At 25.9% G+C, this 17,502-nt stretch overlaps 1 protein-coding gene across 2 annotated transcripts; it reads left to right on the top strand.

The window, feature by feature from the left end:
- The first annotated feature begins 205 nt into the window (after nt 1-205).
- On the top strand, nt 206-17,153 carry LOC145831755 (uncharacterized). 2 transcript variants are annotated; one of them, XM_082939081.1, is made up of 12 exons: nt 206-288; nt 409-604; nt 4,555-4,649; nt 7,124-7,312; nt 10,000-10,150; nt 11,407-11,483; nt 12,527-13,087; nt 14,023-14,118; nt 14,368-14,442; nt 15,591-15,665; nt 15,933-16,034; nt 16,602-17,153. In XM_082939081.1, the coding sequence occupies exons 1-12, from the start codon at nt 273-275 to the stop codon at nt 17,039-17,041; spliced, it is 2,073 nt and encodes a 690-aa protein (XP_082795207.1). In that variant the 5' UTR covers nt 206-272; the 3' UTR covers nt 17,042-17,153. The 2 variants fall into 2 exon arrangements, with proteins under 2 accessions (XP_082795207.1, XP_082795208.1); XM_082939082.1 differs by lacking the exons at nt 206-288; nt 4,555-4,649 and having other exon boundaries at nt 478-604.
- Nucleotides 17,154-17,502: the final 349 nt, after the last annotated feature.

The following is a 17,502-nucleotide window of genomic DNA, read 5'->3' on the forward strand; positions in this document are numbered from 1 at the left end:
ATATGAATTTCATATATTGTTGTCTATAAACTGTTACAAATTTATAAATAGTTTGTAATAACTCAAACTTAGTATTTATTTAATACATCTAACTACAAAAAGATTGACAGTCTTTAAAGGCATATTATTAGTTATAAATAAATTAACTTTTATAATAAAGTTTATGTTAAAACAATTAAAAATAACATTTTATTGTTTAACAAACAGAAAAAAAAATTCTAAATAAGTAAATTTGGGTTGTTCAAAATTGCAAACTAACCGGTGGAAAATAAATGAAGGATTACACAGGTAAGACTTTATTAAAAGTTAAATAATATCTCTACTATAAAAATGCATAGTCAAAGTATATAAACAGTGTTATTCATTCTAACACATTTAAAATAAAGTGATTTTTTAACTTTTTAATAGGTTTCACCAAGATTGAGCTGATCAAAATATTTGAAGATCAAATGGGTGAAAACGCACTGCTCAAAAATCAAGTGGACCATTTAAAAGAGTTTAACAAAAGTCTACTTGATGAGAACATGGAACTGCTAAATGAGAATTCTGAACTCTCTAAAAAAGTTAAGTCTTTGGAGGAAAATTCTCATTCTCAACAAATAGAGTAAGCTAAAAGTTATTTTATATTTGGTCTTTTTTCATAATATATTGAGGTTTAAACAATTAATTTCTAGCGAGCTTCACTTTTTTTCATTATATGCTAGTTTTATCTAATTATTTATTAATGACTAAATTTTATTAATACTCTAACTTTTTTTCTTACTTTATTGTTCTCACTATAATTTGTACACTATCTAGAAAGAACTTTTTATCAGTTATTTTGAAAAGTTTTACATAACTTGACAAAAATTAAGAAACACTTTTATAAAAATCGAAAAGTAATTTTATGAACCTTTAAAGTTTTTTTAAAACTTACTAGAAACGCATTATTTAAACAAGTTAATTGTTATTTGAATATGTTTAATGAAATAGACTGATAAACTTACCCAGTTTTGTACACATGACATTTCTTATTGTTGGAAGTTTTTTATTAATTTTAAAGTTCAAAAAAATAATCAGAAATATCTCATCTTCTTTTAATTTTTTTCTGAGATAAGTTTTATGTTCCTTTTAAAGTCTAAGCTATAAGTGTAAAATTATGGTTTTACATAATTAAAATTATTATATTAAAATTACTTATGGTTTTATGGTTTTTGTTTAAGATATTATGACTTGTACAATAAAAGTTTACAAAAAAAATAGTGTAGTTAAAGTAAACATAAGTTTTGGAAGAATATACTGTTTAGTAATTTGTTAATAACATAGGGGGGTAAATCATAGGAGGTAAATCATTTAGTAGCATGGAAAAGTTCCTATGAATTAAAGGCATTTATTTTGAAATCCAAATAAATTAGAATTTCAGTAAGGTAATCTATTTATGCATTTTTATTTTGCCCCACCCGTAAAAAAAACTATTAAACTTAATAAGGGCATAGGGAGGGTCCGACATTTTTTTTCACTAAAAATAACATATGATATTATATGAAAGCTTGAAGTACAATCTACAAGCCAGTTTTTATAGAATTAAAAAATCTTATTTAACTTTTGAATTATTGTATTTTTTATAAAAAATTTCTGATACAAATGTATGGATTACAAATTTTTTAGGGTCAATTTTCTCGGAAATTTAAAAAATCACTCAAAATCTATCTTCTCCTTCATTTTTTTGAGCTAGAAACCTCAAACTTTCAGGAAACGGTCCTTTTATAGTTTAAAAGACTTTGAATGCTTGAATTTATAAAATATTGAAAAATAAAAGTTTTAGATAAAAAAAAAAAAAATAGGTGGTTTTTTTTTAATAAAAATTTTATTTTTCAAATTAAAAAAAATCCTGCATTCAATCTTTTGAAAATTTAATAATACACTTTCTGTAAAAATTTGAAGAAGATTGGTTGAAAAATGAAGGAGGAGATAGATTTTTAGTGAGATAGTCTTTTTTTGTGTTTTTAATTTGAGCCTTCCATAAGGAATCTATTATGGTTTCCAACTTTGATCGCTAATATCTCGAATTTTTTTTTGAACTTTTTCAAGCGGTTAAAAATGTCTGATAGCTCAGATAAAACCCTATAAAATAAGACCAACTTGCAAAAGTCAAGGTGGACCCCCCTCCCCCCTATGCCCTTAACTTTGATCACTTGCATCTCAAAGTTTATTTATTTTTAACAAAGTTTAAAAGTAATTGTGAGTTTAGTTACTTATGTGAAAAATGAGACTTTTTTTCTATGCCCTTTCCTCTTAATAATATTGCTTTACTGGTGATGCAGTTTGAGTGTTTATTAAACACTATTTAGCTTAGGTTTCTGTTCTTTGATTAGTATCGATTCAATACTGTATAGTTTTAAAACTATTACAAGTGTTACAGTTTTAGCGGTGTGTGAAATTAGTTAAGTGATCAAATGTTGTGCTGATTTTATCAATCTAAACATGGTTTGAAATCTTTGAAAAACCACACAGGAGAGTTATCAAGTCTTTTGTAGAATTGGAGACCGTAGTGAAAATAATCATATAAATTCAAAAATTTAGTGTATAAAATTATATTATTTCAAAACGATGCAAGCAAAGTGAAGTTTACAGCCTAGAATAACTACTATTCAAATAACTGACACTTAGTTTAGTAGTATTTAATAAGCACTCAAACTGCATCTATTAAAGCTCAAATTGCATCAAATGTTTAAAGTCTTATTAGTAACAATTTTCTTAACAGCGGTTTTTTACTTTTATTGTGCTTAAAAGTATTGTTGTTTATTTTATTATTTTCCTGTTTATATTATAATATCATAAATAAAACTCTTTATTTAATTAGGTTATACTCATATTTATATACTCAAAGTAACATAAAGTTTGTGTCAAAAAAAAAAACAACAAAAATAGAAGTTTTTGTTTAATTATATTAAGTTGCAAATGGTGTTTAAGGCCATAGGGGGGGGGGTTCTAACAATTTTTTTTCAAAAATTAACTTTGGTTTATATATGAAAGCTTTAAGTACATATTACAAGCCAGTTTTCATAGAATTTAAAATTTATCAAAAAATCATTTAGCTTTCGAAAAATTTATCTTTTGTAAAAAGTTTTTGATGCAAATGTATGGACTGCAAATGTTTGTATTAATTTTCTTGGATATTTTAAAAACCACTTAAAATATATTTTCTCCTTCATTTTTCAAACAATCTCCTTCAAATTTTCAGGATACGTACCTTATGTTATAAAAATTTTTACTTATGAACTTTAATAGTTTAAAAATAAAAATTATGACAAAAAAAAAGTCTTTAAAAAAAGTTTTTTTTAATAGACATTTTTTTAATTCCAAAGTAATGTTTTTTGTTATCGTACACAGATTAGACTGTGAAAGTTTGAAGAATATTGCTTGAAAAATGTATGAGAATATAGATTTTAAATAAAATGTTCTTTTTTTACTGTTTTAGTTTTTCCTTCCCATAGGGAACCCATTATGCGGCCCGACTTTGATATATGAGCATATTTCAAAAAATAACTTAAATTTTTTAAAACAGTAAAAAGCAACTTGAAGCTCATTAAAACTCTTTAAATTAAGATCAACTTGAAAAAATCATGTCTTATCCCCCTTTCATTGCAATAATAACTGATATACTGTAATATATTAGATACTTGGAAGTTTACTTAGTTATTACTAGGTATATATAATATTAAGTTTAAAATTTAAATGGACAAAAAGTAATAAACACAGTAAGTGAAATAAAATAAAACTTTTTTGTATTGATTATGTTTGAAAGTAAAGTTGGTGCTTACTATTAAGTAACATTGATTTATTTCTTAACATTTTTAGTTTTAATTTTGGTTTTCATTTGCAGTGATAACAAAACCGAAACTTTACGGTCTTTTTTTTACTATAAATATTTTTATATGTTTCTACAATTTTTTATTCGCTTATATGTTTCATTTTATTGGTAAACTTTTGATTATAAAATTTTTTTTTGCAAATAACAAGCCATCATATTAATTTCATTTTTTAAATAAGTTTAGTTTGTTGCTTTATGTTATTTTTTCAAATATAAATATGAAAACCAAGTGGAATAAAAGTGCTACTACTTTTAAAACATAACGTAACTAAACAAAAGCTCTTTATTTTCTCTGATAAAATCTATAAAGAGTAAAAAATTCAAATTTATTCTTACAAGATTACCCATTGTATGTAGATTAAGCTGTTTAAAACTAATTACAAAGCTTTTCATCATTTTTGCAGTTTTATATATTTGAAACTATCTTTTCTTAATCTTTTTAAGCTCATTATCTTGAGCGAAGTTTAGGGAAGTTGTGATTTAATTCTTTAAAAACCTCTCGTGCTAATTTCTGCATTACTAAGCTTTTTGGATATTTTTCAAATTTAGTTTAAGAACTTGGCAATCTTATAAATTAATTATTAGTTTTATTTAGATAATGCATAATACAATTTCTAAGTTATTGATGATTTTTTAAATTCTGATTTTTAGAGATCTAATTTAGAAAAAAAAAAGAATTAGTTATAATTTATTTTTCCTAGAGACAAGTCAAGTTCAATGGTTGATTTAAGACAAAATAATGATGATGATGATATTTTGCAACCTATAAGTACCCGAAAAGAAGTTATAAATGAAAGTATGTCATTTTTTTTTAAGGATTAGCCTAAATCTGTTGTAAATATTACAGAATGTCTTAATTAAGTTCCAATTTAGTTATTTCGATTGGTAAGTATGATACTTACAAAATATAAAGTTTTTTCCGGTTATATAAATAAAATACTTCGTAAAATGTTATGGGCATAGAGGGGAATAAAATACTTTTTCACAAGTTGATCTTATTTTATATAGTTTTTACCAAGCTACAAGATACTTTTTACAGATTTAAAAAAATTAAAATAATTTTTGAGATACAGCAGGTAAAAGTCGGAGGCAAGAATAGGTTCTTTATGGGAGGCGCAAACTATTATTAGAAATATTAGAAATCACTAAGAGTCTATCTCCTCCTACGTTTTTTGAGATAACTACCTCAAATTTTCAGAAAATGTTCCTTGCAATGTTTAGAAAATTCTGTCTGAGGGATTTTTTTAAATTAACAAAATAAAAAACTTATCACAAAAAAACTAAACTATTGTTTTAGTTTCACAGATGTTTTTGTGTCAAAACTTTATTCTGACCAACGGCGTTTCACTGCTCTAAAATAATTTTAAGAACAGATCTACGGAGTCTATAAAATATTAACACACATTAGAAAAAAAGCATGTATAATTATTTATAGTGTTTATGTGGGTAGTAACTATAAACGAACTTATGGTTTAAAAACAAAGTTAGGAATAAAAACATAAATTGTCTACAGAAATACAAATTTAATAAAAGCACACACTAACCTCAAAAAAGCTATAAGAATAGGCAAATTTTTAAAAATGAATTTTAAATTAAGTTGTGCAGAAATGTTACGTCATAATAAATTTAACAAATTAATCAATAATTTATGCAGCTTTTAAACATGAAGTATTGAATTTGTAAGTGTTTTAAATTGTAAATTTGAATGTTGTTAAATGAATAAGTGCTTAAGTAGACAGAGTTATTTAAAGTAGAATCGTCGGTTGTTGGGACAAATATTCGATAAATCTTGCCGCTTGTTCAGAAGTAGGTCTTTATCTTCTGCTGTTGCATAAATTATTTATTAATTTGTTAAATTTAATTTGACGTAACACTGCACAACTTAATTTAATTTTCATTTTTAAAAACTTGCCTATTCTTAGAGCATTTTTGAGGTTAGTGTGTGCTTTTATAAATTTGTGTTTTTTGTAGACAATTTTATACTTTTATGTTTTTATTCCAAACTTTTTTTTTTAAACCATAAAGTTTGTTTATAGTTACTACCCACATAAACACTATACATAATTATACATGCTAATTTTTCTAATGTGTGTTAATATTTTATAGACTCCTTAGATCTGTTCTTGAAATTATTTGAAAGCAGTGAAACGCCGTTAGTCGGAATAAAGTTTTGACACAAAATCATTTGTGGTATATATTTCGATAAGCTTAGCTTATCAGGATCTCCAGGATTTAGCGCCTTTTAACGTTACATCTTATTTTGTTTTAGTTCTAAATTTTATGTAGTTTAAATAGACATAGTAGTATTTTTTTGTAAGTCTCTATCAGTTTAATCAAATAAAAGTCTTTTGTGGTATTAGTGGTAAATAATTAGTTTTAAATTAAAAAAAATAATGTAACGTTTAAAAAATTAATAGTTAAAAATGGATTTTAAAATTAAGTAGGCTAACACAAGTTTCAATTTTTTAAATATAAAAAGTTTTAGCTAACCCTGACATGCTTTTAAAAAACATATTTCATATTTGGAATTTCATACAGTGTAAGGTTTTGAAATAGGCAGACAAATGTTATATTGTTGCTAAAGATTATATTGTATTCTAAGGTAGTATAAATATATAACTATTACAATTTTTATTTAGTGTTAGTGTTGGTTGTTTAGATCAGTGGTCGGCACGCTACTTCGAATCCGTGAACCCTAAATCACAAAATTAAAATTCTGTCCACCCCAATTTGCATTCTTTAGCGCCGCTAGTGTTTAAGAATATGTAAACACTTTTAATTGTTTTTTTACTAATAATTCGGTAACACCCAACGCTTTTAAACAACAAGAGTTAATAAAGTTAAACATTAATAGAATACTAACCGTTTTATTTTGCTTTAAGAGTCTATGAGATTTGCTCACTTCGGTTTATCTTTGAGCAGCTAAGAGTCGAAGAATTTTTACATAATGTAACAGAGTATAACTAGGTAATGTATAAAAACGGTTGTTTTATTAACAACAAAATGGTCAATTAGATATCAAGGTTGGTAATGTCTTAAATGTAGAAATATTAAAAAAAAAAACTTTAATTTAATTTCTGCGCGAAAAACAAAATATGTACCCAAAATAAGTTTCATGCACCCCAAAAGTCTCGTGCACCCTAAAAGAAATTTCATGTACACTGGTGTGCACCAGTGGTTTAGATTATAGTATGTAAGGTAAAAAGTTTAAACAAAGATTTGAATCAACAAATAAAATTAAAGTGTTATTAAAGTTTTTAATTCCACCAGATTCAACTTGGGACCAAAGTGATGGTTTGAGTAAAAGCGTGGTTGATTTCAGCAACATATTAAAATCGCTGAACACCATCAAAGAGATGAAAGACAAGCGAGAAGAAACGCCGGTCAAGAAAACAAAATTGTCTGCAGATGGTGAAAAGCTAGATTTTGATGATGGTGTTGCAAAAAAAGTTAGAAGAAGTAAGTTTTCAATTTTGAGATTTATACATCTGTAACTAAATCAGGTTGAATAGTTTATTAACTGGTCAAATAAATTAAAACGTGATATTTTTATTATTGCAGTTGTAGCAATTGGTCTTAAAAAGATAAATATAAAACAACATTTTTAATTTAGTTTACATAGCTTGACACTTTTGATTTTCCAAATTGTATTAATTCAGTACAGTATTAATTTTATTTTCTTATGAAAGAACTCCAAAAATTTTACTATCTTAATATATAACATTTTTTAGAATAATTTAAATGCTATTATTATTCTTTAGATTAATTAATATGTTTTTAAGGCTATAGTGAGAGTGAAATGTTTTTTTATAAAAGTTAATATTGATTTTTATTTTAAAGGTTAAAATATATTATATAAGTTACTTTTTGTTCATAATACAGGGTTGCCACTTAACCTGGAATTTGAGAAATTTTGAAAAAACCTGGAATTTTGATCATAATACCTGGAAAAACCTGGAATTTTTAATAATTTTAACATTATCAGTAGTAAAATTTCGATCTGACACAAAATATCTATTATATAAATAAGATTTTTTTGTCATCATTAAAAAAATTTTTATTGAAAAACACAATTAAAGTTACTTCACAGTATCTTTTCAATGTTTCTATACTATTGAATACAGTTTCTTATATAGAAATTAACCTAAAACTAAAAATAAACCCAAAAATGTGTACTTTTAAAAACTTAGAAGAAATTTTGAAAACCTGGAAAAAAAATTGAAAAAACGAGTGGCAACCCTGATAATACAAAAACAACTAATTTTCGTATTGTTTACTAAGTTTCAACGTTTAACACGTTTCATCAGAACAATATAAGGCACATAGCAAAATTTTTAAATAATCACATAAAAAACACATTATAACGTTTCAAATAAAATTGAATAATTTTAGTTAGTTTATTTTAAAACCAACTTATGTCCAAGTTGAATTTTTTTTTGCTCTGTTTGTTCTTATTTTTGGTTTTATTTTGTTGCTAATTTCTTATTGGTAAGTGTTTTTTGTTCTTTTAAAATACATATTTTGATTGTGAAGACAGGGTTGCTGCCTTTCTTTTATTTTACATGTTTAATGATAACTCTTTTATTTTTTTTTGATTTCATACTTTTCTAGGCTACATAAATGGCATGTTTTTATATTTTTCGGTTTTGTTATAGTTCTGCATAGTATTTCCCATTTTAAATTATAGTCGTTGTTTGCGTCTTTTAACTTCCATATATAGTTCGATAATTCGGTATTGTATTTTTTAATTTGTTATTAAAGCTTGTTTGATGGTTGCTTTATCTGTTTATAAATGTTGTGGTTGTTGAACCAACGTAAAATTTTGTTATATTGTTTGTTTTTATAGTAGCTCGGTAGATTCTATTTTTTGATAGGCAGTTATTGTTAAAAGGGCATTTTTCTTTAAAAATAGAAAACTTACAGAAAACTACTTGTTTACTACTGAAGTCTAATCTTATATGAAGGATGAGCTTCATGACTGCTTGCAAGTTTTTCTATATCTAGTTCTAAATCAGTCAAATAAAGCCCCAAGTCACCTTATTTTCAAATATCTAAACTATATATTTTGTTCAAGATGTTAATATTTGATTTGAAAGCTTTCTCAACAACATAGCTAGAAGGAAGTGATGCGATACTTTTGCCTTAGTTTTTGTTGAGTCCAAAAGCTTTCATATCGTTCGTAAAAGAATTTACTTTAAGTTTAAGATCAGTTTGTAAGTCAGAGAAGGTTTTCTGTTGATCAACGTTTAATTGGAAAACTTCATTAAACCGTTTATCAATATCATATTTAAGCTGTTTCAGATGAGATGAAAATACTTCTACTACACCTTTATTTATGTAAAGTTTTAAGTTTTCCAAACTTGCAAAAACTGATTATTGTTGAAATTTAGTTCATACAGTTCAAATCTAAAACTGGAAACCTTACTCTTGACTTTCACAAATTCAAATCTTTACTTTGTAAAGTTTTCTTCAGATGGTTGAACTTACCATATAAGTCTGACATATAAGCAATATCTATTTTTCTTTCAACAAGAATGTCTGCTAATACACTGTACTTTTCAAAAAAATCAATAACTAATTTGAAAACAGCCAAAAACATTTCTAGACTGTTTCCTTTTGGTAACCATATCACTTCTGTATGCATTATCAAATTATCAAAAACCTCATTATTTTCATTGAACAGCATTTTGAACAAACGACTTTGTAAGGCATGCCTTTTTATTTTGTTGACTGCTTTAATCATTAAGTTTAATAAGTCATTTAGTTGAACGCTCAGATTTTTTGCAACTAAGTGTTGGCGATGCATAACGCAACAAATAGTTATCATTTCAGGGTTTAACTCTTTAAATTACGTGATTAGTCCACGATACTTTTCTATCATAGATGGAGCACCATCTGTTGCAATGCCTATAAGATGTTTAAAGGTAGTTTGTTTACTTCAAAATATCTTTAAATTTTTTCAAACACAAATCTTCCTGTGCTATGCGTTTCCATTAGTTGAGAGAGAGCTAATTCTTTGTATGTTGTATCATCAATTGTTAAACGCACACAAACAAGAAGAAGACATTTATTCTCCGGCAATGTTTTTACAGTTAACCCTTGTAACTTTTAACATAAAACTAAATTCAAAATGTTTCTAAACACAGACAAAAGAAAGTTAAATAAAAGAATAAAAAAATTTCAAAACGTAGAAGATATTGATGAGTACTTAAAAGAAAGAAAGAACTCATATCCAACAAAACAAAATATTGATCAAAACACGGAAAAGCAAGATGAGGATATTGCTTTGAAGAGCAAGTAGGTTTTTAGTTACTAAAAAATTAGTAAATGTTTTATTTAATTTTACAATATTAGCTAAAACAGTTTTTATTAGTTTTACTAATATATAGAACCAGTTTTATATTTTCAAAATTGTTTTTATAGTTTTAAGAAAAAGGTTTTTTGTTGTAAGTTTTCAGTTTAGTTGGTCTTTTCATTTCATAAACATTTTATCGAACTCGTGTTTTGAATATTTGTATTTTTGAAGTGCTTTTAAATTTTTAAAGCCTGATAATCATTTGGTAACTGAGGTATAAATTTGCAAACTTGAAGTTGTAAAAAGTAAATAATGTTCCTATTGGTGTTTTGTTTAGAATCCATAATTTTTCATCTATTAAAGGTCATAGGGTGAGTAAGGGCATTTTTGATACAAAAATTTACATGGCTCTTACATGAAAGCTTTAAGAACAAATTTCAAGTCACTTTTTTTTTAAATGTATACAAACGTATGAACCACAATGTTTTTATGACTAATTACCTTGGAAGCCAAAACATTCACTTGAAATCTATCTTATCCTTTATAGTTTAAGCTAGTGAATAAAAAATTTTATGAAATAATCTTTGGCTATAATTAAAAGTTTTACATCAGAAAGAAGAAAAAGTATTATTAAGAAATAAAAAATAAAAATGAAAATTTAAAAATTTTATGCAATAGGATTGTTTAAAATTGAGTTAAGATTATAATTCTAAAATTTGAGAAGTAACACTTAAAAACTGTATGAGAAGGTATTTTTTAATGAAATAGTCTTGCTGTTTAGCCTTTTTAACGTTGCCCTTCCATAAGGGTCTATCTAACTCTCCTCATATCTCTAAAACTAATATTCATCACAAAAAGCTGTAAAAAGCAACTGTCAGCCAAGTTGAAGATCTTTAAAATTGTATCAAAATGTAATAAAGTGCTTAATTGATCCCTTAATTATATTTTATTTGTAAAAACTAGAATTTTTTTTATCAAGTTTATGAACTATCTGTTTTTTTAAATAGCCTAAATTCGAACCAAACTAATACTTTATTTTTTGTTTTTCTAGATAGATCTTTATATGCAGAAAAGTTAATAAAATAACCTCAATAAAACTAGTTTTATATCTATATTTAATTGAAATTTAAGTGGTGTAAAACTCAAAATAAATAAGCAATCAGTATTAAAATTAGTAAGCCGTTAGTATATTTGTCACAAACAAAACTTTTGATTATGTTCAACTATTTTATAAACTTTATAATTTAATAAACTACAGTTTCATGGAAGAACAAGATGAAAAGGTTTGTTCAAGCGGTAGTATTCTTATGGATTTAGTCGTGTCTGACTCAGAAGGTAAAAACAATTAATGGTAGAATAGCTGTATTGCTTTTAATTGCTTTACTATTAATTTTTTTAGCTTTTTAACTTTTATTACTGAGTATAGTTAATTTTTAATACTCACAAGTACTCTTTTAATTCGTTTTAAAAATTATTTACATATAAGATTAGTAATCAAAACGTTTGATAAATTTTAAAAGCTGTATACATGCTAGTACTTGATCTTTAACTATATAGACTTTTTGATTAAAGTTTAATGTCGTATTAAATTTCAAACTTACACTTCTTAAAAATTGTTGTCAAAAACAACCAGCTATTAAAAAGTAAAAAATAAAAACTTAAAAGAGTTAACAATTTTACAAGATATGGTTTGTGAGTTTCTATTTAAGGTACAGTTTACATTTTACAGCTCTATTAGTATGTGATATAAAAATTATTTATTTTTTGAACATTAAAGAGATACAGTATGAATTAGTAATTACATTTGGTAAACTATGTAGTTAGTGTTTTGAAACAAAGGAAATAAAAAAAAAAACTTGTATAACAATAGAAGTGGGGACTACTTGGGTGATGTTTGCTGCAACACCCAAGTACTGGTTGAATTCGGAAGTGTTTTGGTTTTATTGAAAATATTTTAAAGCAATAAACAATTTTTAGGAATTGCACCCAAAAAAATTTTTGATTCTCAAAAACCTTTTTCTTTTTTCTTCTTTTCTGATTAAAATAGTAATAAAGTCTATTAAGTAGACAATTTTATTTGTCATAGACTTCTATTTTACATCTTAAATGAAAGCTTACATTTAGACAAACAATTTAAGACATTTCAATTATTTTCAATGTATTATGACGACATGGTCACTTAAAATATGCCAATTCTGTGTGTTAAAAGGTAGTTTTTGCAATAATAATGATTAAATAAAAAATGCTTCTGTGTTTAATAGTGTAGTATATCCAGAGAAAATCAAAATGTCTAATATTTGTTTTTAACTATATTATATCAAAAAAATAAACGCAGTGTAAAAGTTTAAATTAAAATAATAAGCCGAATAAACTCACAGAAAAAAATGCTGAGAAAAAAGAGGAACCTTCACAGGAAGGCAAGGAAAATTTAAACACTGATGTAACGCAACCTTCGCCTCTCAACAGAAAATCTGCAACAAAAGAAGCTTGCGAAAAAGAAAAATGCGGGCTGATCGTTGCCGGGAGCAAAGAGAACGAGCGAGCGAGGAACGAGAAGAAGTTCAGGAGCGCCATTGCGTCGCTGAAGCTCTTAAAAGCGGCTGGTGATGTTTGTGAAGGTGAAAAAGTAGCAGAAAGCGAAAAAGGAGTCAGTGAAGTTGACCGAATATTTGAAGCCAAAAAGAAGCTGAGCAAGTTTGAAAACAAGAGGTACTTTATGCACATCGGACTTGGTAAGAAGAGCAAAACGAAGAGAAAGTCTAAAAAGAAAGGAAAAACTGTAGCAGAAAGTCGTGGTATCAGTGGAAAGAGTGAAAGTGATAAAGACAAGGAAAAGGAAAGTTCCGAGTCAATAGTAATAGACCGTTCTGTTTGTGACTTGAAAGGAAAAAAGGATATTGGTGGAGAAAATGACTTGGAAAGTCTAGCAACACCTAACAGTGAGCTTATATTGAAGTTATAGTGCTTAATAAATTTCTTTAGAATGGTAACTTTAATTAAATATACTTCTAATTTTTTTTTTGTTATCTACCTGATGCTTTAATAAAGGGTTTCCTAAAGTGGGCCATGACAGAAATTTAGGGGGCCGTGAGCAGTAAAGGGACCATGAGGTCATAATTTGAAACTTATACTATATTCTGTAGGTGATAATGAAAAACAAAAAAGATCAAAAAGTGTTTATAATGGTAGTTTTTTGAGTAATCTTTAGAGGGGACAATAGCTTTTGAATTTCTTTAAAGGGGGCTTTTTAAAATAAAAAAGGGAAACTATGCTTTGCTAGATAAGAATATTTTGATAATTTTTTGAGACTTTTACTAGGTTAATCTTATCACTAAGTTAAAGTAATTACTGCCATAAAGTCTTTGGAGAACTGACTATGTTTAATGATTAATAAATTAGTTCAAGCAGTGTGGCACATTTTGAAATAATATATTAACTACAATAATTTGTCTTACTGATTTTCGAAAAACATGTTGATGTTTCCTTAGTTTATTTTTAATCAACTTTGAAGATTTAACATCATTGAAAAAAATTCTCAATTTTCTGTAACTATTCAAAAACTGATATTGAAAGTTTGGCGTGTCATAATAACTTAGGTGATTAATAAGTCATCTTTTAAAATTTTTATAATCAATTTTTAAAACTTGTTTAAATACCGATTATTTAAATTTTAAAAAGAAAGTTAGATTTCAGAACAAATTCTAAAGAATTTTTTCTTGATACTTAAAGCTTTCATTTAAAAGCCATTTTTCGATTATAAAAAAAATGTACCTCTAAACTAAATTTTTATTATTATCTTATCTAAGTTATTTAGCTTAATATAAAATATCACCAACATTTTTATCAATGTAATCATATTGGCTTCTAACAACAGATATTACAAGTAAGGATACTGATGTTGTCATGTTAGAAAATAATGAAGTGAATAAAAACAACCAGATGGAAAATAGTTGTAATAGCAGTGAGAAAAGTAAGTGAATACTATTGTATCAAACAGAAGTCAAAGTAGTCTAATTACAAAACAGTAAAATATTATAATGAGAATTTTTTTAGTATTAAACATTAATTTTTAATTTTTTTATTTTTGTATTATAATTGAAACTATTTTTCAAATAAATTTTTTCAAACAAAAGTAGTAAATTGTAAATTTTGTGTAGATATGTTTTAAATATAGGTTTTTCAGTGTAAATATTATACTTAGCAGCATGTGTTTAAACAGGTGTGCAAAGTTGTAAAAATGGTGATGTTATCATGATTGAAGATGACAGACCGACTGAAGAGGCTGATAATGCGAGTGAGTAAACAAAAAAAAAACTTAAAATAAATTTGGTCATTTAAAAAATGGATTTTCTTTTTTAGAAAAGCTATAAAGTTTTTAGTTTCAATCATATATGTATTATTAATTTGTTTTAAACACGATTTCACCATATAAAGGGTGGCGATTGTTTTTAAGTTTTTACCAAAAGGGTGATTTGGGAAAAAAGTTTGGGAAACCTGCGTTTAAAGCTTTAAAAAACAACAAGAAAAGTTAATTATTATGGTATTTTTTGAAATTACTAATAAAACTTTTATTTTTAAATTTGGATACAATCTCTCTTATGAAGTTTGAAAATTTAATATAATTTAAAGCACTTTGATACTCTACAATCTACATCATTGCTCAAAGTTTTTAACATACTAATCTGATAAGACACACAAGCACTAACAATAGAAATTAATTTTTTATAAAGTTTACCTTCATCGGCCATGCTTATTCCGTTTGTCTTAAACTATTAAGATCTAAACTCATGTTTTGTGATAAGTCTTACTTTATGATACTAACAACTTAAATACACTTTGTACTCTAAAGTTAAAACATACTTGTAATATATAAATTGTGTTGGAAATTAAAGGTATCGATCTTCTTATTTTACAAACAATTTTTAAACGCATTTTAAGTTAATCTTGTTATTTTAAGTGTTATCTTGTTTACTAAACTAAATTATTAGCTTTACAAGCAATACTTCTTAAAGATACTTTTAAAATATTAAGGTTTATTTTACAGTAAATACATTAAAAATTTATAAAGTATATATAAAATATTCAAACGTTTATGCTGAATATCTATTACCAAAACATTTTTAACATAGTATACTTTATATCTTGAAGTTTAACAGTTTTTGAAGTTAATACATCCGTTTTTAAATAAATAAGAAACAAATGATTTAGTTTGTCGGTAAATAATAGTTAAGTTGTACTTGAAAATAGAGCGGTTTATAATTAGTATCCTGCAAAATATTCCTCAGTGAAATTTTGCTTATAAAATTTAATATTCTTTTCAAAAATGACAGGTTTTATTTGACGTTTATGATATTGTTTTTGAAGTTGTTGTGGTTTTTGCTGTATAAGACCGTTTGATAAAATATAAATTATGTTTTAAATTTAAAAATGATTAACTTTCAGATGTTGTAAACAACCAAGCAAATACTGATCATAATATATTGGAAGCTAACATGTTGGAGAATCAGCAAATAACAAGTGATTTAATTTTTACAAGTAGTTATATAAAAATAAACAGATAAACTTATGGGCAAGTTTTGAATAATAAAACGAAAATAACATTTTACTTATCAAAATTTGTCTATAAAGTTGTAAACTTTAAATAGCAAACTAGTGTTGTAAAGAAAGTGGTTTTAAAAGTGTTTGTATAAATATAGTAATTCACAAGTTATTAAATATTGTTAAAAACTTATAATTATTTTAAAATTCAAAGTTTTTAATTTATGTATAAATATAAAATAACAGCGAGGAAAAGTGATGTTATTGTTGTTGAGAATTACGAATTGGAGAAAAAAAGCCTGTTGAAGGTTCAAGATAATTTGGAAATGAATACTGAACATAGTACTAGTAAGTTTAAAAATATACATACTTCTTTTACAAATAAAATCTTATTATAAATCACAATATTTTTTCATAGTCTCGTTTGCATTTTTTCCCTAAAGCTCACAATTTATTGTGAAAAATTTAGCATTATTTTTTTTAATGACTTACTAATAGTTTTTAAAACTTTTATTAAATGCACATGTTACCAGTAGTTTATTTTATTTGCTAGTTTTTGATCACAAAAGTTAAGTACTTGTTTATAGCTACATCCTCGTTGCTTAATGTGAATTTATTTGTTTTCAAACATTTTGCCTTTCAAACGTGTTAAGGTCAAAGCTACTTTTTTTTTTACAAAAATTAAGATTAGACTTTACATAAATGCTTTATATGTTTGTATTACTCATCAAACATTTTGTAAACTGCAATACTATGGAATGACTTTTCATAATAAAATCTTTGAATGGCATAAAAAAAAATTCGCAGACATTTAAAAAATGTTAGGTTTATTTCAGAACAATGTTTATTTTTGTTTCATATTAGAATTAACGTTTTCTATCTCTAGTTTTTTAACTAACGTAACATTGTTTTCAGAACCTGCTGTCTTGCCCGTTCAAAAAAGCCTGAAGAAATCTTTTCAATGCAACTACTGCAAAAGGAACTTCCACAACAAGCTTCAGCTGCAAATTCACAAATGGAAGTTTCACACCTACGTCGCCCCAAACAAACTTCCCTTTGTCGGTAGAAATGGTCATCATGGACAAAAAAGTGGTCCTTTTGCACAAAGAAACAAACATCGCAGACACTTTACCTGCACAGCGTGCGGAAAGAAATTCACCCAGCAGAAGCAGCTGGAAGCGCACAAAAACGCGCACTTCAAATGCGCCGTGTGCGCCGAAGCGTTCCGAACCTCGCATTTGCTCCTCGACCACATGGTGTTCCACTCCGAACCGAAGCATTCCTGCCAGATTTGCGGGTTGAAGTTCTGGGCGCAGCACCGTTTCGAGAGTCACATACAAACTCATCAGAACTAGATTTTTATTTAAAAATTATACTAGCCATTTTTTCTAAATTTCAATATTTTTAAAATTTATTGTTAGGTAATGAATAATACCATTGTTATTTGTGCTCCAAATATTGCAAATACTGAACATTTTAGAAAGTTATAACTTATTGACGCTTTATTCTATAAGTTTTTTTTTTCTATAAGCTGAGTTATATTTACTTGCATCACTTAAAGAATGAAGAAGTTTTGTTTATGAATTTGAGTTAAAAAAATATTTAATTGATTTTATATTGATTTGTATATTTTGTTTACTTTATTTTTTTTTAATGTATTAAGATAAGCTATAAAAGTTAAGATATGGTCAAATAAAGTTTTGAAAGTATTTATTTTATTTACCGAAATTTAAGAAAAAAACATTTAAATATTTTCTATGCAGAGACATTAAATAAGTTGTGTAGTATTTATGGTTTTTATTTTTGAAATAAAGCT

The sequence above is a fragment of the Thalia democratica genome, chromosome 3, assembly GCF_965202585.1.
Source record: "Thalia democratica chromosome 3, ktThaDemo2.hap1.1, whole genome shotgun sequence".
Classification (NCBI taxonomy): Eukaryota; Metazoa; Chordata; class Thaliacea; order Salpida; family Salpidae; genus Thalia; species Thalia democratica.